The sequence below is a fragment of the Camelus dromedarius genome, chromosome 16 (assembly GCF_036321535.1).
Source record: "Camelus dromedarius isolate mCamDro1 chromosome 16, mCamDro1.pat, whole genome shotgun sequence".
NCBI classification, from domain to species: Eukaryota; Metazoa; Chordata; class Mammalia; order Artiodactyla; family Camelidae; genus Camelus; species Camelus dromedarius.
The window spans coordinates 16,051,031-16,074,886 of record NC_087451.1 but is presented as its reverse complement, the minus strand read 5'-3'; the positions used below and the strand labels follow the sequence as shown (position 1 = coordinate 16,074,886).

Here is a 23,856-nt window from a genome sequence, read left to right as displayed (position 1 = left end):
TGAAAGTTTGTACCTTTTAACCACCTTCACCCATTTTGCCAACCCCTCACCCCTGTCCTGGCAACCACGAGTCTGTTCTCTGTATCTTTGAACTTGGGGGTTTTGTTATTTGTTTTTTAAATTCCACATATTAGCAAATGGCATGATTCCATTCATTTTTATGGCTGAATAATATTCCAGTGTGTGTGTGTGTGTGTGTGTGTATCCATTCATCCAACGTGGATACTTAGGTTGCTTCCATATCTTGGCTGTTGTAAATAATGCTGCAATTAAATGGGGTGTATGTATCTTTTTGAATTACTATGTTTTTGTTTTTTTGGAGAGATACCCAGAAGTGGAGTTACTGGATTGTATGGTAGATCTGTTTCTAATAGAGGTGGGCCTCAAAGTAGTAGAGAATTGGGTCACATGTTGGTCAGTCTGCCTGCCACCCTGAGAGCCCAGGGGTGTTGAGGGCCATGGCTCCTTCACCAGGATCATGCCTCTGTCTTAGTAAGGCTTGACCTCGCAGGTAATAGGAGTCCCTAGAAACTGCCGATCTTCCAAACAGTGGCCATGCAGTCCTTCCTCTATGAATCGGTGTGGCTTAATGTTGGAACCTGTTCCACTAAAACAATGCCTTTATCCAAACCTCTCCCCTTACCCCCAGGTAACACCCGTGGGGTTAGCTATGGTCCTAGCACAGCACTCAGACCACAAATACCCCTCTGTGATGTGTCCTGTCTGGACCTGTGAGTGATTTGACCAGGTGCCCAAGGTCCAGGGGGTGCTGGGACTTGGCCATCAGGGTCAGAATAGAGCAGCTAACTATTGCCTAGATTCTCCCAGAGGCAGAGCGCCTGCGCACGCAGACAGCACAACCAGGGGTGGCCTCAGACCTCAGGAGAGGCAAACTGGGCTCTGACTGTGAACTGTAGATTCTTTCTGTTACCAGCAAATGTCTCTGAAACTTTGTCAGAAAGTGGATGATGAATGAATTTCAAATACTGAATGAATACATAAGATATTATTTAAAGGACCTCCTGCTTTTGATTTTGTAATTCTTTATGTTGCTTTCATTCTTCTAAAAAATCATATAAAAATATTTCATTTTTATCATGGAAAAGCTTAAAGTGCGTTAAGGGTATAAGGCAGTTAGTATCTCCCTTTCACTCCCAACTCTGCTCTGAGTTTGGTATATATGCTTTTTTAAAAATTTATTTATATATTTTAAATTTTAAAGAATTTGGGGTGGGTGGGGAGGTAATTAGATTATTTATTTATTTATTTTAATGGAGATATTGGGGATTGAACCCAGGACCTCATGCATGCTAGGCACACACCCTATCACTGAGCTATATCCTCTCCCTCAGAATATATGCTTTTAAACACCTTCAGAGTTGAATATATTGTGTGTGTGTATACATTTCTCGGTCTGTCTCTCTTCAAGTGGAATCTCACTGTCTTACTGTCTTCTAACTTGTCTTTTTAAAAACTTACTATATTGTAGACATCCTTTCATGTTAAATCATAAATATTTATCATCTCAATGGCTACCTATTCTATTGTTTGTATATATTATAATTTTCCTAACGAAATCCTTCCCGCAATCTGGTTTTACTGTTACAAGCAGTGGACATCTCCAAATAGAGCAGTGAACGTCACTGCAGTCCTGTGTAGTTTTATATACTGAAGTCTTAGAATTTCTGTGTCCTAAGGAATGGCTTTTCTAACCTTTCATAATTGCCAGTTTGTCCTTGGGTCTGGTGTTGCTGGCCTTTGCCTCACCGGGTGTGTATGTGAGGCCCTGTCCTCCCAGCTTTGCCAGCAGGGCAGACTCTGTGGATGCCAAAAGAAGGCAGGCTTGGCCCCCGTCCGTGGGACCTTGGTTGTTTGTGGTAGAGCGGCTGCTCATGTAATCAACTTCAACAGCTTCTTGCAGGAGCCAAAGTGAATGAATTAACCAAGCACCGCCAGACCGCCCTCCATCTCGCTGCCCAGCAGGACCTGCCCACCATCTGCTCAGTCCTCCTGGAGAATGGAGTGGACTTTGCTGCTGTGGATGAGAATGGAAACAATGGTAATTTCCAGCCATTCATGGTGTGCAGTGCTGAGCGCCCTCTAGGGGTGGAGGGGCGCTGCTCCCTTGGGCCTGCTCCCCACCAGGATCACTGGCTCTTAGAGGACCAGCCCTGTGACAGGAGGTGTTTGAGCCGGGCACCCAGCCTGCTCTGACCAGGGGCTGGGCAGCCTCCCGAGCTGAATGATAACCTTAGAAGCCTAGAGTGGCTCCTTGTGAAATCATTAAACCTCATCTTTGAAAAACTGCAGAAGCAGAAGACAAATCTTAGGAGGTTGCATTTGTGACTCATTCTTGGGGATGGTGAAGACTGGAAAGGATGCTCTGTGGGTAGACAAGGCTGCTTTGGCTGAGTCCCACTTAGAGGGAGGTTTTTGAGGGTGAGGAAGAGTCTGGATTTTCTGTGTGTGCCTCTGAGCTTGCACTGTAAGAGGATTTCTTCTCCAGCTCTTCACCTCGCGGTCATGCATGGCCGGCTCAACAACATCCGGGTCCTCCTGACGGAGTGCACCGTGGACGCCGAAGCCTTTAATCTAAGGTGAGTGTGTGTGGTTCAGAGGAGAGGCCAGGGGTCCATGTCCCCTGCCTGCCCCTCAGAGCTGGTGGTCATGGGTGCCTTGTATTAGCCCCAGGTCCAAACATCAGCTCTTACAGTGAAAGTGGAGTTTACAGCCAAGAATTGTTGACTGCTTCTCTGTGGACAACTCCCCAGGGGAAGAGACTAATGTATTTTATTTTTTGACATGTTAAATGAATGCCAATCTAATTTGTAGTTTGAAGCTCTAATATATTTTTTAAAAACTGTAAAATCATTTATTTTCTAGTTTTTAATACTTTGAAATCCATTTAAAAGACAACAGGGAAAAATAAAAGAAGGTGCACGCTGCAGAACTGGCCACTCGGGCCCTTGATCAGCCTTTGGCATCCTGGAGTTTTTCTTTTTGAAAATGCTTTTTTAGAAAAACTTTATGATTATCGTGTCCTTTAGATTTACCCAGCATCACAGAGTTCAGAAAATCCCATTTCTTTTGTGCATGATGGCCATGGCAGATATATACCTAACTTTCCCAACTTTTTTTATCAGAGGCCAGTCGCCCCTGCACATTTTGGGACAATATGGCAAAGAGAATGCAGCAGCCATCTTTGATCTCTTCTTGGAGTGCATGCCTGAGTACCCTCTGGATAAGCCAGATGCAGAAGGAAACACGGGTATGTCACAGGTTTTTGTCTGCCCGGTCTCATGGTGGTCCTTGCTTCCTAGAACGACTGGAGCCTGGGCACACGTGTGATTACTTAAGGACATTCAGCCCAGTGCATTTGGGCTGTATGAGCATCTGTCACCGATTCCTGAGGTGGAATTTGGCGGTGTTGGATTTTAGGCACAAGCACATCTGAAGTGCATCTAGCACTCATAAAGTCATATCATGTCCAGACAGGCCTCCCCACTGGTTTTTATTGCCCTCATCTATCTCCTATCCAGTCAGTTAGGTCCCTACTCAAGCTTCCGAATCCCAAGAGAGAGAAAAATACAGCCACCTCACAGGTGCTTCAGAAGGAGGAAATACACTACAGGACATAGTGAGGTGCTTTGAAAAAGTGGCACGTTGGCATAGGACCAAATATTTTGTCATCGCTACTTAGCCTTGGGAAGAATTCTTGGCCTTGATTCATGAACATGTGTTTTAAGCCAGCAGTGATGAGCCTGAGCTTCAGAGGAGTCAGCCCTGGGAGTGAGCCGCTGCAGGGCTCACCACCTACTCCAACGAGCACCGTTGTCCAGGGCGGGTCAACAGGCAGCCAGGCAGGCAGGGACCTCAGGCCCAGGCATCTGAATTACAGACCTGGTTTCAGATACCCAGCTTTGTCATATTCCAGCAGGGTGATAGCTAAATTGTGTCACCTCTCTATGCCTGTGTCCTCATTTGAAATAACAACCCTGATCTTACTGCATTGTTTAGAGAATTAAATGAAAGAATTTAAAAAAGTATCTGGTAAAGGTAAGCAAAAGGGAGCTGCTGTTAGCTGTAGTTGTTAGGAAGGAGGGCCAGCAGGATGGCCTGGCCAGAGCCTGCACAGAAGAGAGGATCCATGAGGCAGAACTTTCTGGAGTGTGTTTCCCACACTAATTGATTATTTTCTCTATGTGTACACACCTCACAAGTCTTTAGAATTAGTTACATTGTGTGAAAAGAGCTTTGTCCCCCAGTGTTTTATGTCTGAGGAAGGCAGCTGAGACAACAGTATATTTTCCCTTCAGTATCTGATCCCTCCTCTCTTCCCTTGTGGCCAAAGCTCTGAATGGACAGGAGTGTCCCTGGGGCTGGCGCTGCGTGCGAGCCCCTGGCGCGTGGCCAGGCCCTTGACTGCCAGATGCCGCAGCCCCTCTGTGGAGCTCTCCCCAGAGCTGCGGGGCCGCTGTGGGTCAGCGGGGACTTCGCTAACAAATGTCCTCTCTGGGGTCTGTCCTGCCCTTGGCCGTCCTCGGCCAGCCCTTTGGCAGTGCTGGGCTGGGCCTGGTGCGAAGTAGCCCTGCCTGTGGTTTTGTTTTCCAGTGCTGCTCTTAGCCTACATGAAAGGGAATGCCAACTTGTGCCGCGCCATCGTCCGCTCTGGGGCCCGCCTTGGGGTGAACAACAACCAGGGAGTCAACATCTTCAACTACCAGGTTGCCACCAAGCAGCTGCTGTTCAGACTGTTAGGTGAGTGGCCCGCCTTCCGCTCTCAGTGCAGGCACGTGACGGTGTTGATGATCTGGGTGTGTTGGTGGTCTTCATACCTCATAACAACTTCTCCACGATCTGAACCAGTAGCCTACCAGGCATCACGTAGTCAGGACTTTGTGAGTGCTGGGAAGGACCTCTGAGCCGCAGTGGGAGGGCCACTGTCAGCCGTCTCTTCTCAGAGTGCTCTGCGTGGGGCCCGTGTCGTTTCCCACTACCCCTGATCCTACCGGAAATCTGTAAGCTCGGGGCAGGTCACCCTCCGCACAGCTTCTGGCTGTGTGTCTGCACGCCCTTTGTCCTTCCACCAAAGCTGATTCTTTGTCCTTCAGAATAGCCTTCTGGGTCAGTCCCACTGAGTCTTCCTCCTTTGTGCTCCTCTTGTGGCAGGGAGAGCTTCACACTTGATGATTTCATATTTGTAAGCCTTTACTCGTCCCCCTTGAGGTGGCAGAATCAGTGCCTCGAGTGCTCACGTGTCAGGGTGCTGTCATTGCCCACAGTGGAGACGGACCAGGGCTCTCAGCCTCATGGTGTGTGTGGAGAAATGGGCTCAGACATACTTAGCAGCTGCGTGATCATGATGGAGGTGACTTGCCCAAGGTCACAAAGCTGGTTTGTAGCAGAGCCAAGCTAAAGCGGTGTTTCTACATCAGTCTGCTGTCTGCCCTGTACTTGGTCAGCCTTTTAAGAGCTCAGAACAGGAGCGCATCCCATCCACAGTGCTGGCGTGTGGAAGGTGCGGGTGATGATCGATTCTTCCTGGGAGCTCAGTCTCCTCCTGTGTGTAGGGCACTCAGCAGTGCCGGGTGTGGTGATAAGTGCTAGGTGTTGCTGCTCTCAGCTGCATGCGTAGCTCCCAGCCCAGGTGCCCACAGCGTCCGCAGACTCAGAGCTGAACTCCTCTGCTGCTCAGGTTCTCTCCCCAGTGACTCCTCTGCTGGTCCCACCACTGACTCAGTCAGACTCTGGAGGCCTAGAACCTGGAAATCACCTTCGTCTCTTTTCTTCCCCCTGCCTCCTCCTCACACCCCTGACTTCTTTTCAGGCACCAGATCCTACAGATTCTGCCTCCTTCGTCTCTTGCCTGGTTCCCCTCCCCGTTCAGCCCCCGCCAGTCTCTCTAGCTGCTGGGCTGCCCTCTCCCTGCCATACCTGACCCTCCAGCCATCACCGACTGCACGGTTTCCCCTACAGACACCGGGCTGTTTCTCGGCCTTAACACCATTTCCTTCTCCCCTGGTCTGCCTGGCAAATGGTGCTTCTCTGTGTTTTCCTTGGTGAAGCTTTCCCTGAGCCAGTTAGGATACAAGCAGACCATGGTCAGTTCCTGACCACCCCAGTAAAGTGAATATTGCAATAAAGCGACTCACACAAATGTTTTTGGTTTCCCAGGGCATATAAAAGTTACATTTAAAAAAATAGATTATGTTTACACTGTACTGTATTTGGTGTGCAAGAGCATTATGTCTAAAATACAATGTTAAAAACAATTGAAAAATACTTCATTGCTAAAAAATGCCAAAACTATTAAAATAGTGACATCAATGATCACTGATCACAGATCACCATAACAAATAGAATAACAATGAAAAAGTTTGAAATAGTGTGAGAATTACCAGAATGTGGCACAGAGACAGGAAGTAAGCAAATACTGTTGGAAAAGTGGCGCCGATAGACTTGCTCGATGCAGGGTTGCCACAGACCTTCAATTTGTAAAAAGCACGGTATCTGTGAAGCTCAGTAAAAGGAGGCGGGCCTGTGTGTGGCTCTTTTGTCCCTCCTGTCCCTCTGCGATGTGTTGCTTTATTTACTGGTCTGTTTCCCTGCTCCCCCAAACCCCGGGCACTGTCACTATCTGACGGAACTGGTCCCCTGCCTGTGTTACAGACATGCTGTCCAAGGAGCCCCCATGGTGCGACGGCTCCAATTGCTACGAGTGCACTGCCAAGTTTGGAGTCACAACTCGCAAACATCACTGGTAAGACCCCCCAACATCGCTTGCCAGAGGAATAAGGGGGTTTTTGCTCAGACCATTGCTCCTACCTTTTTCCATGACAAACCATGAGCTTGCCAGGTCCCCGTACTCTTAGGAGCAAAGCTTGACCAGGAGTGATGGGGCTGTGCCCACTTCTAGTGACGCGGGGAGCCCAGGGCGCTCAGGCTAGTGGCCTGCCTGCCGGCTGCCGGCACTCCCCGTCCCCCGCGGCCTGTCAGGCCTCGTGCCGTCTTCCCCAGGCTTCCTGCTTGCGGTGGAGCTGAGCCGGGTCACTGTCCTCAGGGGAGGTGTGCTTCCCAGCCTGAGCGCAGGCTGCTCTCCTGAGAACTGAGGCGCTGTTCCCTGTACAGGGAGACGGTTCTTTGGCTGTTACTGAGCCTCTCTTGAGCTTTAAGGAAAGAGGCTTCTCCAGTACCACTTTAACCTACTTATTGGCTAGAATTTTGTCTTCATGAACTAAAAGTTCTGCATGCATTGTATAACTTGGCTGGCAAGGGCAGAGCTGTCGGCGGAGTGCCCGTGTGGCCTGGCCTCATCTGCCCAGGATGCTGCCGGGGCTGAGCCCTGGGCCGGGCCACGGTCTGCTCCCCAGCCTCTCTCACACTCCCTTTCTTTGCTTCCACAGTCGTCACTGCGGACGTCTTCTTTGCCATAAATGCTCGACCAAGGAGATTCCTATTATAAAGTTTGATCTGAACAAGCCTGTGCGAGTTTGCAACATTTGCTTTGATGTACTGACTCTGGGTGGGGTCTCCTAGTGAGCCCCCAGGAAGGTCCAGGCCACATCCTCAGTCGCCTCCCCAGCAGCTGCTCTGCTCACCAGCCTGACCCCACCCAGAGCAGGAGCTGGCAGTCGTCTTCCTGCGGCGATAGACTGCAACAGTTAAGGACCATGGTGTGATAGATCCCATTTCAAATGATTCTGTATGATTGTCAGACTGTGATCAAGTTCACTAGATGTCTCATTCATTGGACCAGGCCATCTAGCCTAAGTGATAAATGTGATAGGAATTAAACCCCATTCTGCTAACTACGTACAAGGACAGTTTGAAAAGCATTTTCCCTTCCAGTAGCTTAGTGTCCATCTCAGAGCATTCATGAAGTCTTCCTGCCTGGGCAGACTTTCTAGGCAGAGCCTCACAGTAGAAAGCTGGCGTCTGGCTGCCTGACGAGAGCTGGCTTTACTCTAGGGTAAGTGGCTGTGGACTTCTGCACAGTGTTTTCATAAAGATAATAGGATCCTCTTGCCCTGAAGTCTCTCTCTCTTTTTTTTTTTTTTTTTTTTTTTGAAAAGCTAAGCTATATTTTTAGTGAGCTACCCCTTTAAAAAAGGTGAAATCTTTCTAAACAGGGTTCAAAGATGAGAGCTGAACAATTGTGGCCTTAACAACTGAAAGCTTTACCAGTATTCATGCTACTCGGGCGTCAGGATTGCATTTTGGCAGCTTGACACCCCCTAGCAGCCGTCTCATTCTCTCATCTTGCTGTGTCCTGTCTGTGGAGTCCTCAGTCATCTGCTACTAGGCAGTGGTAGAGGAGATGCACTTTTATTGTGCTGCACTTTTTATATAGCTGCATTATTGGTGATTCCAATTTTAAAATCCATGTTCAAAAATGCCCTCGCACACCTGTGCATCAGCGAGTCTAATGATTAGCTGTGACTGGACCTCCGCTCACACTGAGTCTTAAAGGGACAATTCCTGCGGAGTGTCATTTGGAGCAAGAACGTCACACGGGCCCAGGGATGAGAAAGGGAGTCTCCAGCCTCCCATCTCCTGACATGAGTGCCTCTTGCTGAAACCCTCCCAGTTACGCTGTGAGTGCTGTTGGTCCCAGGTCCCAGTGCTGTGTAGCTTGCTCTGCCCCCAGGAGAGCTGGCGGCCGAGGGCCCCGTTTTGGAAGGCTCACTCGTATGCTGAGTGAGGTCCCCAGAGCTTATTGGACCTTAGTCGCTGCTAGTACACACGTTAACCCTGAGATGTTAAACTCCTTTTCCTTTGAAGGTTTGGCCAGTTTTTTGAAAGATGCACATTTAAAGAGAAACTTCTACCACTGCTAAAAAACACACAAAAACTCTGAGATGAACAATATGTGTTATATACAGTTATACTCAGAGATTAACAATCTCAATCATACATACTGATTTTTTCAGACATTTAAATAACCACTACATTTTTTTTTGCATTAATGAAGATATGGATATATGTGTAAAAGGGACTAAATATTTTTTTGCAACGCCTGTTTTTTTGTTTGTTTGTTTATTTGGATAGTGGTATGTCTTCCATGTTGCTGTAGATTTATACATCCTATTGCCTAAATATGTGTGTAAAATGAGCTGATAAACCAGAGTGCTACTTTTTCTTAATACTTCTGTGATTTATAAGATATATATGCTTTCTATGTTAATAGGAGCTTGTGCACAATGTTTAAAAGAAAGAAGTAATTAGAAGAGTTCCCTTGTCCCCTAAAGTCTGTGACATATTTCATATAGAATTTTTATGGAAAAACAGCTAGTCTTGGCAAACACCTGACCATGTGAAGCATGGGGTCAAGTTTTTGTTTTCTGTTGCCTGAACCGGGCCTGGGGAAATGGGGCTTAGTTAGGTGGCTTGGTTCTTTAATTGGAAAGTAAGATAATTACGCTTCAGATACGAATTGAGGCGGTCGGTACTTTTTATACCTGTTCTTTTAATGTTCGTGGTGGAGAGAGGATGGGAATTCAGTCAGCAATGAGGCTGATTGTCCTGCCCCTGTGCTACCAGACCAATTTCAATAGCAATCTTGCCTCTAATTGCACTTAAAAGTCTTAAAATCATGTTTAAAATAGGTTTTTGAGTCCAGCTTCTTTTTCCTCACGGAGTCCAGGGATAGAGACGGTACTTAGCCACCGAGGGCTGCAGGAACATCGTGTGAGTTCTGCATTGGCTTCAGGATGCGTTCTTGTAGAGGCAGATAAAGCACCTTTCCAGAGTCTTGGGAAGCCCCCTGACAGGCTGATGCTCACAGGGCTGCGCACACACGCTCCTTGAGTGGTGGCTGCCCTGGTGGGACTTTACATGCTCTTGGCCCCCTTTGTACTCTCCACCCTGTCGAGACTTGACTGTACAACTGCCTAGCTGTTCTTGTTAAATTTTAATCCGTGGCTTAAATACTAGTAGCAAAAACTCAGTTTTATTCATTCAGAAAGTTGCCAGCTATGAATGAGTAAGCAGGAAGAATAAACTTCAGTGGGATGTAATTCGCTGTACCAGTCGACATTATTACACTGAATTAGCTTTTTAACTGCCTATTGCTCATCACCAGATTTGGATGCAGTGTATTCTCAACAGTCTTGACTTTTTAAAAAGATGAAGGTACAAACCATGTGCTATCTATAGATCGAAAGGCTGAGACTAACCTGCTATGATCCCCTAACACAGGACTTTCCCACAGACTTAAGTGCCTACACTTAGGACTTCTTAATTTTCAGTTATCTTTTTAGTGGCGTCTCTCTGAATGATGTATTGGAACATGTGTTCCGTTTGAAGTTTGTTGCCTGTGCTTGTCAACCCCAATTACCAGTTTGGTCAAGGCCGGGTTAGATTGCTCAGTTCACCTGCCATATTCTCTCCAGGAGTGGGGTCCATGTGACTGTTTGTCCTCTACCTCAGAGTCCTGAGTTGTTTGTGACTGCCGTGTTCAGCTTCCTCAACTCTTCTCCCTGAATGGGGCCCTGCATGGAACTCCGCGTGCTTGCGGGTCTCCCTCCTGTTGTATTGAACAGTATCGTGCTAATGTTGTCTGCAGGCAGGAAGTGGAGGAAATGCCTTGGGATGGGGGAGAGCCTTGATCTCCATCTAGTTTTTTCTTTTTTTAATCTGGAGAAAAAACCCTATTGAACTATGTAATGCTTAGATCTGAAAGGCAAACTAACTCCCCAGGTGACAGTAGCATGAGCAAGTGTGACACTTCCGCAACAGCCCCACTTGGAGCTTGCAGGCTGAGGCTGAGGGAGCTCCTGAAACAGGCTTTCTTCCAGGACCTGGGATGGCTTCCCACTGGGCCGGCCCCTCCTAATTTGAAGCACCAAAGCCCCTGACCCCATCCAGGGAAAGAAGAAAGTGAGGGAAACAACTTCCTTAAAGGGATTTGGAAGCCACATGCTAATTTTTGGAAGTAATTTAGTGAAGAGCTGATTTTTTGACAAGACATAAACTAAACACTTAGTAAATTCCTAGAAGTTACAGATGCCTTAAAGACTTTCTTTGGAAGATCATTGCCTGTACAGTTACTTTTTTGTGTGGCATAAATAATATATTAACCTGCTACAACTGACAACATTGGTTTTCTGTAGCTAGCGAGTCTTGAGTGGGTAGCCTGCTCAACTATGACTTACTGGCCTTTTTTGGCAGCTGTGTGCGGTTGGCTGTTACCGTGACAGACCTGTGTGACATACCGAGGGGAAGGGCTGGGCAGAAACTGCAGGCACACACGGGTTGATCGCCTAGGCTTGCAGGCTGGTCCGGGTGGGGCTCAGTGTGGGACGAGGCCATCATATAGGACCACGGCGCTTATCAGCATTGTTTCTTTGGAGTCCGTGTAATGGAATGTATTTTTCAAATATTGATATTTGCATTTTCTGTAACAATTCCTTACAAATAAAATGAGGTAAAACTGCATTTAAAGTGGAGATCTTAATAACACATTTGCAGTTCCTTTTAATGCAAAAAGTACCAACGAGCATTAAAAACAAACAAAAATTTAAACTCCTAACGTGAAGACATTTCTTTAACAACTACTCTTCAGGAAAGTTTGAATTTCCAACACTTTTCAAAAACACATTGTTGACAGCAGTTAAAAAGTAGCTGTTCTAGGTGTAATGACCAGCTGCCTGGATGTGCTGTGCTCCTGGCCCAGACTGTGTGACCAGAGTGGCAGTCTCGGTCATGTGACCCCACTGCACGTGCAGTCTCCCCCGAGGACCCTGGAAATGCCCTCTGACCCCATTATCTAGGAGCAGCTCAGGAGGGTCCACCCATGGTGGGGGTCTGCTGGTCGTGGTCTAAAGGGAGGACCGGTGCGGTGCGCTTCAGAGAAAACTAAGGAAAGTTTAGGGGTTTGCAAGTTAAAATCTAGTAACCCGTAATCTCCCCATACAAAATGCACAAATCTAGTAGCTCACCTGGCCCTAACACTTTCATGAACTAGCGTTTGCGTTTCCTTCACCTGTCTTCCATTTTGCTCGCCCCTTGTTCGGACCAGCTGGGTGATTGATGGATCTCATTCTCTGGTGGCCTTTATCCTAGTTAACAGGCACAGTTAAGGGCATCCAGTAACAATTCCAAGTGATCCTATTAGCCATCCTTAAGAAAACATTGTCAGATTATGTCATAATATGTGAGTTAAACAGGCAAGTTTCATAATTTCTATGCCTGAGTTTTTGTGTCTATAAAATACAAGTGACCGTGGTCCTTCCCAGCTCACAGGGCTGCCTTGCGGAGGGTGGCCGGTAGTAAGTGACATGTCCTTCTTTCATGCTGGTGTGCATGGCGGAGTCTCCTCCAGTGCAGGCTGCTGGGAGCAATGGCTGCTGCCTTCTTGCAGAGAAGAAATCTGGGGGGGCTCGGGCAGTAGGAAGTGTTCTCAAGGGTGGGAATTCAGGTTTCCACAGACCACCCTAACCTGTCCGTGGGGTCTGTCTTTCAGATCACAGCTTGTCCTGGCGCTGAGCACACAGGGGATGGCATCGGTGGTCTGAAATGGCTCCCTTTGCTGTATAGTCAGTCATGCAAAAAATCCCAGGCTCTTCACTCTTAGTTCTGTGTTTATAGAAAAACTGGAATCTCAGGATTAAAAGACAGATGTTACAGTTTCCTCCGGCTTGTTGGAGGGCAGCTGCGCAGCCTTCGCTGTCAAGCTGCTCACTGGTTGGTAGAGCGAGCAGACGTGGGCGAAAGCCGAGCTCTGCCGTGCAGTGACTGCTGTAACCATTAGACGAGGGGATGGGGTGTTTACGTCCCTTTTCTGGACCATAAAAAGACCCTCTCAAGGCTGGCATAGAGGTCAAGTGAGAACAGAGGATGCTCCCTCCCTGCCTAGCATGTTTGCCCAACATGTATTCGTTTTCTTCTCTGTTTCCCTCTGCCAACAAGTCTCAACTGCCCGAGCCAAACTTTCGTAGCTTCCATCAGAAAGCAACTGCCTCCCTCCTCCATGGTTTTGCCCAGGAGAGAGAAAGGACAGGCATTTCTCCAGTAACCGCTAGCTTCTCGTGGCTGAGCCCTTTGGACCATGAACATGAAAACCTACAAAGTGAGTGGTCGGCATCGAAGAGGAAATGAGTTCTCATTAGGCAAGGAAGTAAGCAGCCTGCGGAGGCTGGCTGAGTGAGTCCTGAAAAATGGGCTCAGGGGTCTTGTATCAGCCAGAGTTTAGGTCCATACACGGCTGGGATGACTGTAAATAAGCCTTGTTTTGCTCCTTTCCCAGTTTGTTTTTGGTAGGATCTAAACATCTCTAGACCTGGCCCCCACACCATCCCTGCATTCCTACCCCAAGAATGGCCTCCAGCTGCGCTAAGCAGGGCTTTACCCTGCCATACTGTGAGCTCCTTGAGGCCGGGAGCCTCACTTTCCTCCTGTGTGCTTCCCATGCGCAGGTACTGTGGATATGGGGGTACAAAGACAAGTAACCCTTGGTCCCTGTCCTCAGAGTCTGCAGTTTAATGCGAGAGTCTGGTAAGAAATTTCTAGTTAAGAGACACTGTGCTATTTGTTATTTTAGAAGTGAATATGGTGTTATTTTCCTATGGGAAAGTGCATGTAAGTCCAACTGGTGGGCCAATGGGAGGCTCCCAGTTGATTGAGCTGAGTTTTTAAGAGATAAGAGGTAGACAAATTGAGCAGAAGAGGTGTCATTCCAGGCAGCAGGGGCATCCTGGGTGAAGGTGTCGCAGGCATAATGCAGTGAGATGAAGGCTGGAGGGAACAGTGCAGGTGGGAGGTGGGGGGGAGAGATTCTGAGGCTAAGAGGAGCCTGACCATAGACGGGCTGTGTGCTGCTGAAGAGTTACTAGCACCTGATCCTCACAGCTGCGGGCGCCAGTGAAGAGGTTTAAATGGAGAGCGCCCTGACCATCAAGAACATGACTCGGCGGTGCGAGGATGGGCTGGAGGAAGTGCAAGTGGATTCCGGCAGTGATCCCGGGGAGACAAGACAGCCTCACCCAGAGGTGGCGGCCTGGGAGTGGGTGAGGGGATGGGAGGGAGGGAACTCAGGAGGTGGGACTGCCAGGACCTACAGATTGGTGGGGAGGAGTTGGGGAAGACTGGGTGACTAGGGACTGTAGGATGGTGATGGTGGAGCCAGCAGGGGAACTGGAAGAATGGTGAAGGAGAAGATTTAAGATTGACTCAGAACTGTGGTACCTGAGGGGCCTACAGAAATGGTTGGGATAGCCACCTGGACTTGAGAAGTGATGTGGCAGCTGAAGTAGGAGGAAGGGGAGCTGGTGGGAAGGGCTCATGCAGGAGGAGGCTTTCAAGGAGTCTGAGAAGGAACAGCATGAGGGAGATAGGGGAAATTAGGGAAAAGCCAAGGGAGGGTTTCGTGAGGGCCCTCAAATGTGACCGGCCAGGAAGATATTAAGTGAACGTGGCCATGGGTTTGCCAGGACGGGATTTATCCTGCCATGGAGCAGAGAAGGGCAGGAGCTGGGCAACTACTGCACAGCGAATAGGGGCTGAGGAGTGAAGGCAGTGAGTACATGCAGCTTTTTCAAAGCTCCTCAGAGACAGGAAGCAGACGTGGGGCTTTGGAAGAACGTGGCACAAGGGGGTGTTTTACTTATGATGTGACAGCGATGAGCTGCTGAGTGCATCCTTAGAGGAAAGAGCCAGGAGGCAGGAAGAGGCTAAAGGTACAGGAAGGGCAGATGAGGAAGCTCCCAGGTGGCCAGAGGAGCCGAGAGGGGAGTCCAGGTGTGAGGAACAGCTGGGGCTAAAGGGCAATGAGCACGAGTCTGCCAGTTATAGGGAGGCAGCCTCTGTTTTCTAGTCAGTGAATCTGGAAGCTGTTGAAGGAGAATAATGATAAAGGAGAGAATGAAAAAAAGAGAGAGAAAGGATAATGTTTAGAGTATGAGTTGAGCAGATGGGGAGGAGTTGAGGTGAAGGCGCAGAGGAGACCATGAAACAGTAGTCGCACCAGATTCCTTATCTGTAAAGTAGGAGTGCACCTTGCCCCCGGCTGCTTAATCCAAGAGGTAACTGGTGTGAACTTGGCCCTGGGCAGGAGATTACAGATGACCCTGGACTTACCACTGTTTGTATCGGCATTTACAGCCTCATGCACACTTTGATGTGGCTCTTAACAGTGTCCGCGTTAGAGCTGGAAAACTACCTTTCGCTCAAAATGCAGGCTTCTCCCTCTGAAAACATACTACCCCTAATCTTAAGTGTTTAAAAGAGAAACAGTATCCTTGTTTTAAGTTGTTGCTTTGTTCAGAGGCACCTGGATGTGCTGCATCCATGTACACAGAAGCTCTTCCATTTCCAGAATCAGCCTACCCTATTTTATTGTCTCCTCTCACTGTATTGGTCCAGCTGAAACTAACTCAGTGTGGCTTTGGGCTATAAATTCAAGTTTGCCTTAGGGTAGAGATCTTACATATAAGAAAGACTATAAAAGTCATGGGTCACAAGTTTAGCGAGTGGGGAACTTGGAATAGGATTGTGTTGATGCTGTTAATTTACACAGCTTTTCTGGATGTGTCTGCTTGTCTCTGAGCTGCAAGGGAATGATGTAGTCCCTTTCTGCCAGTGCCCTTGATGCCCTGACATCCAGATTTGGGTGGGATGTACAGGTTGGTCTGGGCAGCCTGGGAGTCCGTGGGAAGAAAGATGTTGAAGCTCAAAGCCCTTCTGTGTCTGTCCAGTTAGTCTGGAGTTGGTCATATCTGTGCCCATTAATATCTGTGGACACCAAAGGAGGATGGAAGGAGAGCTAGAGGAACAGTGACAAGCACAGGCTGATCAGTACTAGGCAGGTTGCCAAGCTCTGGCCTCAGTCACCAGAATGGTGAGTCCATTGTGAGGGGGCCTGAGTCATGTTTGCAGTGTACAGTCAGAGTCCTTCCAGGCCCTCCTGTTTCATGTCAGGAGCCATCCTGGGGCACATGAGTCAAAGGCCCGTGAGGGTTCTGGGCAGGGTTCTTTGTGGGTTATCAACATACAGGGTACCAGCTTATAGGGGAAAGGAGCAGGTGATGGCTAGGGGTGGGCAGCCTGTGTATTCCCCCAAGTTAGGGTGGTCCAAGTCGCCACGATTTCTGTGTGTAGGGTTGTCAGGCGTCTGGTCACTAGGAGGTCCAGTTGTTCTCACACACACGCAGTGGGGCTCCTTGGCACCTGGCTTAAACAGCTTCCTGGGGACGCCAATCCAGTCTCTGATCACACCTCCACTAAGAAGAGAAGGAAAGAGGACTTCTTAAAAGCATGAACTCCTGAGTCTCTCTGGGAAGGGGAGAGGAGGAAGCAGTGAGCCAGGCCTGCTAAAAGAAGAAGCCATTCCACTTCCCATCTTGGTGTTTCCCCAAGGCGGTGGCCTGCGGTGTTCACCCCGAATCTCATGCTCGCCCGGCTCCCTCCAGCTTCCCCTCCCAAAGGCAGAGTCCATCGTCCGTTCACTGTGCTCTCCGGGTCCCTGCCCTGTGCCTTCCTAAGAGGCAGCACCACCTCCCGGCATTGGGGGTCACACTGCAAGGCTTTCCCCCACTGGCCTGTGAGCTTCTCAGAAGTAGTGTCTGGCTCTGACTGCCTTTCCCTTCCCCACGACATCCCAGCACAGGGAGGGTGATCTTAGAGTCCCGGGCACTTGGGGGAGGGTGGAAGACTGAGGCAACAACCCAAGGCCCCATCGTGGGTTGGCCGTGTCTGGGAGGCTCTGGGCATAGGGTGTAGTTGCAGGCTGTCCTGCCCCTTGCACAGGCCTGGTCCTTGCTGTCACCAAGCTTCAGAGATGGAGGATCAAGCTCTGGCCCAGCAGAGCCTGAGCCACCTCCTCCCCTGGGCAGAGAGACCTAACTCATCGTAGGGTATTGAGTTCAGCCTTGCAAAAGGAAAATGAGATCCTTGGAACTGATGCCCCATACAGATCCCAGTGCCCCGGGCCAGGATCACCTGCTGGTCAGGGCGCTGACCTGCCTCCCTTCTTGCTCCCTCTCTCCCCCTAAGGCCATCCAGCCCATTATGAGTGGCCCTTACTCCACACCCAGGCCTTGCCTTCAGAACTCGTTTCTCCCAGTCTAGAGGGAGATATGTACATGCGAATGGAAAACAATGAACTGGGCTGAGGCACGGGGACAGGGCCAGACAGCTTAGCACTTAGGAAAGTGGCCCTTTTCCCTGCCCCTGCTCCGTGAAAGCTGGGCTCTTACTGTGAGGCCCTTGAGGAGGCTGGGGGCGGGGGCGGGGTTCTGTTTGCTGCATTCCTTTCCCCCCTTAGCAGAGGTGAAGGAGGACTGAGGGACCTGAACTGCACTGGAGTCCAGGCTGGCCTGATGGTTAAAGCTGGAAATCTTTCTCCAGCTTCCCTAAGCCAACCTGGAACAAGTCCTGGGGCATCTCATCTAATCCGGCTCACTTACTGTTCTTACAGGACAGACTGTCTACCTATACTTCTGGATTTACTAGGAATTTGCAGTGTTTTTTTAAGACAGCACCTCGGCATCGCTGCAAATGGCCATCCCCCCTCCTCATCTGTCTCCTATAGGCAGGCCTGATTTGTGAGGACAAATAGGAGACTGAGGCCCTTGGACAGGTGAACAGGCCAGAGCCAGCAAGAAACAGTACTTAAACCATCTCATTCCCAGGCCAGGGGTTCTTCAGCAAGGTCTTTGGAGAATTTAGAAAAAGAAAAAGAAGAATATGCCCAGGGCTCAACCCTAATACTCTCACCCAGTTGTCTGGAGTGAGGTCCCATCATCAGTGATTTTTAAAAAATTCCCCAAAGTTGAGAATCACTATCCCAGAGCACATGTATTTTGACAGACTTCCCCTGGGGTTAATGATGAATTTATGGCCTCACTCAACAATGCAGACAGGATGACCTGGAAGTGGGCTTTGGGGGAGAGGCGGAAGGACAGAAGGGAAGCCCGTGTACCTCTGCTGGGAACACCAGAACCGGCTGCCCCTGGCTGAGCTCCACTCCACGTTGCATGGTGGAAACTTCTGCTTCTCTTTCAGTTCTTGTTTGTTTGCCTCCAAGCCTTTGGTGATCATAGCGTCTACCTGGGTCAGTTCTGGGGTAGGCAGCCCATCCTCTCCGTAGAACCTTCCTATCACCCTTCCTGTGGTAAGAGGAAAGCTGATGTCAGGTAACAGTGGGGGAGGCACGAACAGAGGCTCGGCTTCTGCAGCTGTCGTAGTAAAGCTCGAGTTCCCAGGGTTTCTGCCTTCAGGGCTCTACAGTAGCCTGCTGGCTGCGTCTTTATTAAGAGCTAATTGGAGGAACTGGCGATGCCTTCTGTCCTGATGTCTCTCAGCATCTTATGCCAGGCCAGGCAGGGGCCTCCCTGTTCTAGAGTCCTCCAGTACGGAGGTTATAAAATCTTCTCCCTTCCAGACATCAGCTCCCCGAAAGTGGGACCACGTGTGACTCATTTTTCGATGTTCCACAGTGTTGGAGGCACACAGTAGGTGTTTAATAAATGCTTGACGAATGAATGGCTTACTGCATGACATTTATGTGGCTCAGTTCTTCCCCACATTAAATTGTTTTGTGTTCTATAACGTAAATTAGTCATTCATTGAGTGTTCACTCAGTGTCAGGAGCTATGCCAGCACTTTCCCACTGTTTTGTAATCCTCATAACACCCCTGTGAGAGAAATCAGTGTGACCATAGTCCTAGGAGAGAGACTGGGGGATTCAATAAGTGGGAAGTCTCTGAGGCCAGTGAGCGGGTCTGGCCCCCAGCTCATGCGCTCCCCTCCACCTTCAGTGGACACACTGAGTGGAAGCTGGTTTTAGTTTAAAATCCCTGTCCCACTTTGTAAGGTCTAAGCTTTGGCAGCGGCCAGCAAGTGGTCAGTGAGCATGTAGGCCAGAGCCAAGAAGGGGTCAGTTCTCCCTGGATGTAGGGACATTCATCTCCGAGTCCTGAAGTGCAAGTGACCTTCACAAGCAGCCCTTCAGAGGGCAGGAGAAGCAGCAGAAAGCACTTCTAGGTCTGACCCAGTAGGAGGCGGCAGCAGTATACACGTGCCCCGGCTGTCTGTCCAACTTCATGAGTCTCTGAGAACTGAGATCCTGGGTCACATTCACAGACCCAAGATTCAGTTCATCTTCTCACTTCCAACTCCTATCCTGACTTTTCCGATTCTTTTTGTCACTTTTGCCTTGGAGCCGTGCATCTCTCTGGCTTAGGAACCTTGGGTCTCTGACTCCTCCCCCTTCACAGACAAATGTACACCTCCTTCGTTCACATCTAACCCACTAGCGAATCATGTCGGTCCAACTTTGAAAAACACCCCGATTCTGTCCATTTCGTTCCATCTCCACTGCTACCACCCTGACTCAGACCACGGATCACAACAGTAGCCTCCCACTGCTCCCTGCTTCAGCTCATGCCCTCCGACAGTTCTTTCTCTACAAACAGTCCCTTCTCAAGCGGCTGGGATGAGCTTTTAAAAACATAAATCATATTGTGTCATCTCCGTGCCTGGTTTAAACCCACCACTGGCTTCCTAATGCATGTGAATAAAACACATACTTCTTATCAAGGCCTCCAAGACTATAACCTGACTTCTGTTTGCTTCTTTACCCTTTTCTCAAGCCATCCCATCCCTCCCTTCCTCCCGGTAGCCTTCCTGATGGTGCTTCGCTGCTCCCCTCCTCAGGCACTACTGTTATCTCAGCTGAAATACCCTTTTCCCAGATCTCAGGCTCCTTCTCACCTTCCAGGTCTCAGCTGAACTGTCATCTCCAGGAGGCCTCCCCTGACCATCTGCTCCACAGGGGCACACCCCCCCAAACATGCATCACATTAGTTTCTGTTTATTCACAGCCCTGTCTGGAATTGTCTAATCAGTTTACTTGTTTCTGCTACATGCTCCCCAGCAGTGAGGCCCCAGGACTCAAAACAGCTCAGTCCAGAGCATTCACTTTAAATGCTTGATAGAATGAATGAAGGGATCAGGGCCTGGTCCCAGGCCTGCAGTCTGTAAGTTGGCCTGGCACCAAATTTTCTTCTGTCAAGGGTCTCTGCATGCATGGTGACAAGCCTGTCTTGGTGGGTTTTAGACATGAGACTCAGAGAGGACAGCAGTAGTAGAGGCAACAGAGAAAGAGTGGTAGAAGCTGTGCTGTGAGAATGGCGGTCATCATTGGCTGGGACTCCAGGACACAACAAAAGACGTCCCATTTCCCCATGAGGCCTGGCCATGTGGCCGCCAAGATGGCGTCCTGCAGTCTTCAATTCATTGTGCACCCATGTAATACATCTTCATCTTCTGACGTGGCCTGAGGGTTTCTGATGCCCTGAAGGAACCTAACACAGCCCTCTTATAGAATAAGCTAACAGAGGACAGGAACTGCACTCAACTCATCTGTGGGCCCCATGAGGACCAGAACCACAGTGTATCCAAGGTAGAAATTCAAATATTTCCTGACTCTAACTGAAATCCTTCTGAGGCATTTTCAAGCATATGCCCCAACCACCCCCTGCCCCTACACGTTAAGAGTGTTCAGACGAGATTAGTTCACTCATCTCAACAAATACATCAATCTTTTCCCCAAATATCAGTATGATGTGTATTGTATCCTTTGCCCACACACAGGACTCCGCTCTTATTCTTTTGTGTTGGGTTTTTTCCTTATTAACCCAGTAATGTTTCAACTTTGCTTTGGCAATCTCATGGGAAAAAGGGAGAGCCAAGCCTTCTGAAGGGCAGATGAATAGAGGTCAGTTCTTTCAATGGCAAACACAGTTGTGGTCTCAGGAGTGACCTGGGGCAGACTGGGTGAAAACAAAGATGTGGGTGCTGCAAGTTGGAATGACGAAGGCCAACAATGGTGGGTGTGGATGAGGGAGGACTGGAAACAGAAAGAACTTCAGATGTTATGAAAAAGCATTGGCCAATTGGATGTGGAAGGAGCAGAGGAGTTAGTGAAGATGCCAAGGTTCTCAGAAAAGGAAACCCAAGCAGTGATGACAGAAGCAAACATTCAGAGGCATTAGGGGCATAGAAAGAACTCTTCCAATTTAGACCTGTTCCCGAACACTGACGTTCCTGGGTCCAAGTGGGCTCCAGTGAGAGGTCAGAGCAGTAGGTGGAAAAAAGGGCCCCAACTATCCTAGTTTTCAGTGTTTGTGAAGCAATCTAGTGTTTAGTGTCTAACATTTCTTTAGGATACTCTTAAGTGTCTTCTCATTTAAGTAGCAAGTGCAGTGCGGGATACAACTGGCTTAAACAGACGTTTGATTAGCATAACTTCCACCTGGGAGACAGTTCATTCAGGATGGACACAGACTAATGTTTATCTCCTTAGAGGACAAAATAAAAGGGTTATTTGTCAAAACCACAAGCCAACAGGTGGCTCTGAGCTTCCTGACTGTGCGCTGAAGCCAGATGTTTGGAACACAGTGAGATGGGGAAGCCGCCTTCCTGGGGCTGGTTGTTCAAGGGTGGTGCAGGCTGTGGGGCAACAGAGGCCAAAGCAAATGGATGGGCAATCCTCTCCCAAGATTAAGTGAGAGGGAAACAACTGCCCCAGCCGTTCCTTCTGGGCCATACTGCCACAGTATGAGTTTAAGGCGAAAAATCCATGGGTATTTTTCAGATTTTAACTTTGAGTCCAATCCCCAAAGAATCCTAGCCCCCTAAAAAAATTGCAAGACAACTCCAATGAAACCTATGGAAATGACTTGTGGAATACCTACCAATGAATTCATAGTTCTTCTCATAAAACGAAAGCCAATTTTGAAGTGTCAGCATCTCAGAAGGAGACAGGTCAGATACATCATCCACAAGGCCTGCTGCAGAGTAGTCCCCGGTCACAAAGGCTCTGGAGGCGTCTCTGCCTGAGGAGAGATGTTTCCTGTAAGTTAACTTGTAAATCACCAACGCTGTACAAACCAAAGAATCTACTTTCTGAGAAACATCTCCTGAAAACCCTCATTCCCCATCCCTGAAAGCAAAACCAACCCCTGTTCCTCTGTGATAGATGCTCCTGGATCTTGGACACACATGAGTATCAGGCACAAAGGAACTCAGTCAACAGTAGAGCACATTGCAAAAGAAAAATCTCCCCAGAAATGGAGGGTTTTTCGCTCACACTTGCATACAGCCATGACAGCTGTACAGGGTGTGCAAGGGAGTGCACCAAAAAGTGCCCTCACCCAGCAGGTAAATAAAACCCTTGATTCCAGTCCCAGCTCTGCTTCTATCTCACTGTGTAAGCCCCGGATAAGTCCCTTCCCCTGCTGGGCTGTTTGAGGGGCTCAGCAACACTAATGGAACTTAATTCCTCCCCTGTCAAAGCTTCTATTTCTGAAGTTCTCCCTAGAGACAGGGAAGTGACTAGAATTTAAGTACCAGAGGCAGCTTCCCAATTCCCCTGTGATAATGACAAGCAAAGAATGCCCATTTAATGCTGCTTCGTCACTGGCCTTAAGCTTGCTCATCATTTGCTTTTTCTTTTTTAATCTCAGAGATGATCATTCGTCTGGGCTGGTAAGGTAAAAGTAACAGGCTGGTAGTCCGAGTTCAAGTCCTGTCAGTACTTGGTTCTGAGGGCTTTAGGGAAATCACATCCTCCAATCCCCTCAGTTGCAGAGTGGGGACAGAATAAACCTCATTTGGTAAATGTTCTCTGAGGCCTAACATATGCACAGCTTTGTTCTAAGTATGGAAGGACTGTAAAGGTGGCCAGACTCCCTGCATTCTAACCTGATAAACTTTAAAAGAAGGCAGACAAATGCATTTGTACTAGAAGCATCTAGTAGAGATCTGTACTCAAACCAAATGTACTATTTTTAGGGGAAACTTGGGGTAGCGGTAAAGAAAGGTCACTTTGGGTCGGGACACATTGAAGAAATGATACGAATCAGCAGGGGAACTTTTGAGGTCAGGGGCAGGGCCTCTCTCAACTCTGTGTCCTGAGGGCCACGGTGTGGCACAAGGCAGGTACTGGGGGTTCTGCTGGAGGGTAAAGAGAAACCAACAGGAGGCTAGAGATGTATTTCTCCAACCTAAGTCAACGAAGAGCGGTGGGGAAAAGAGGCCACCGCCCAACCCAAAAAAGGGAGGGTAGAGGCCAGTAACAGTTGCCCATAGTCCTGCTGGAGTCAAAACAGTCCAGAAGGATGATGCAGCTGAGCCTGGCCCCGACGCTGGTCTGACGAATGTGGGGGGTGGAAATGCAGACGAATAAACGAATGAATGAGTAACTGAATGAATGAAACGCAGGCGGCTACCAGCCCCCGTTGGAGGAGGAAAAGGCGTCTGCCGCCTCGCTAATACCTGCGAAGCCGCTATAGTGGGCTCCAGGCCCGTAGTGCTTCCGGCCAGAGGACACATCGTAGATGCGGCCGAGCAAAGCCAAGTAGAGGCCCGGGTCCCCAGGGCGGCCGCGGTAGCGGGCCAGCTCCTCGGGTATGAAAAGGCGAAAGTCAGCGCGGGGACTCCACCAGCCCATCAACCGTGTGGCCATCACCGCTACCGCTACCGCTGCCGCCGCCAGGCAAAGCCAGAGCCCACGGCCGCCGAGCATCGGCATTTAGACAGCCGCACCTCCTCCGTTTCCCCGAAGTTGCGGCCTCTCTGTCCACTACTAAGATGGCGGAGAACCGGCCGCGACGTCACCAGCGCGACGCGCGCTCTCCCCTGTCCGCCTGTCACTGAGAGGGCAAAGAAGGACTGAAAGGGAAAAGTCTGGCGAAAAGTTCATCCGCCGGCTCCAACTCTTTCGTACTTGTCCAGCATAGCTAGTGAACGAGGAGGGACACAGAGAAAGTAAGCGGCGAAGGGCCCTGTTGGCCGGCAGGTTGTCCGCCCCCAACAAAGATGGTGGCATAGGAGGCTGCGGGATGACGTAGACGT

The 23,856-nt window shown here is 49.2% G+C and overlaps 2 protein-coding genes across 7 annotated transcripts in view; one reads left to right on the top strand and one right to left on the bottom strand.

The window, feature by feature from the left end:
* ANKFY1 (ankyrin repeat and FYVE domain containing 1) overlaps window positions 1–11,436 on the top strand; it is a 72,631-nt gene extending 61,195 nt beyond the window's left edge. For all 5 annotated transcript variants that reach the window (XM_010987922.3, XM_031469492.2, XM_064495050.1 and 2 more), the window contains 6 exons: window positions 1,912–2,059; window positions 2,507–2,597; window positions 3,144–3,268; window positions 4,612–4,758; window positions 6,670–6,760; window positions 7,404–11,436. In XM_010987922.3, coding sequence (XP_010986224.1) covers window positions 1,912–2,059; window positions 2,507–2,597; window positions 3,144–3,268; window positions 4,612–4,758; window positions 6,670–6,760; window positions 7,404–7,536 — 735 coding nt within the window. In that variant the 3' untranslated portion in view covers window positions 7,537–11,436. The remainder of the gene's footprint in view (window positions 1–1,911; window positions 2,060–2,506; window positions 2,598–3,143; window positions 3,269–4,611; window positions 4,759–6,669; window positions 6,761–7,403) is intronic.
* Window positions 11,437–11,458: 22 nt separating this feature from the next.
* On the bottom strand, window positions 11,459–23,819 carry LOC105095741 (neuferricin). 2 transcript variants are annotated; one of them, XM_010987924.3, is made up of 4 exons: window positions 23,278–23,819; window positions 21,696–21,836; window positions 17,918–18,104; window positions 11,459–16,217 (listed from the first exon to the last, which is right to left on the bottom strand). In XM_010987924.3, exons 1-4 carry the CDS (start codon window positions 23,531–23,533, stop codon window positions 16,001–16,003), a joined length of 801 nt encoding a protein of 266 aa, XP_010986226.1. In that variant the 5' UTR covers window positions 23,534–23,819; the 3' UTR covers window positions 11,459–16,000. The 2 variants fall into 2 exon arrangements, with proteins under 2 accessions (XP_010986226.1, XP_031325391.1); XM_031469531.2 differs by having other exon boundaries at window positions 23,548–23,819.
* Window positions 23,820–23,856: the final 37 nt, after the last annotated feature.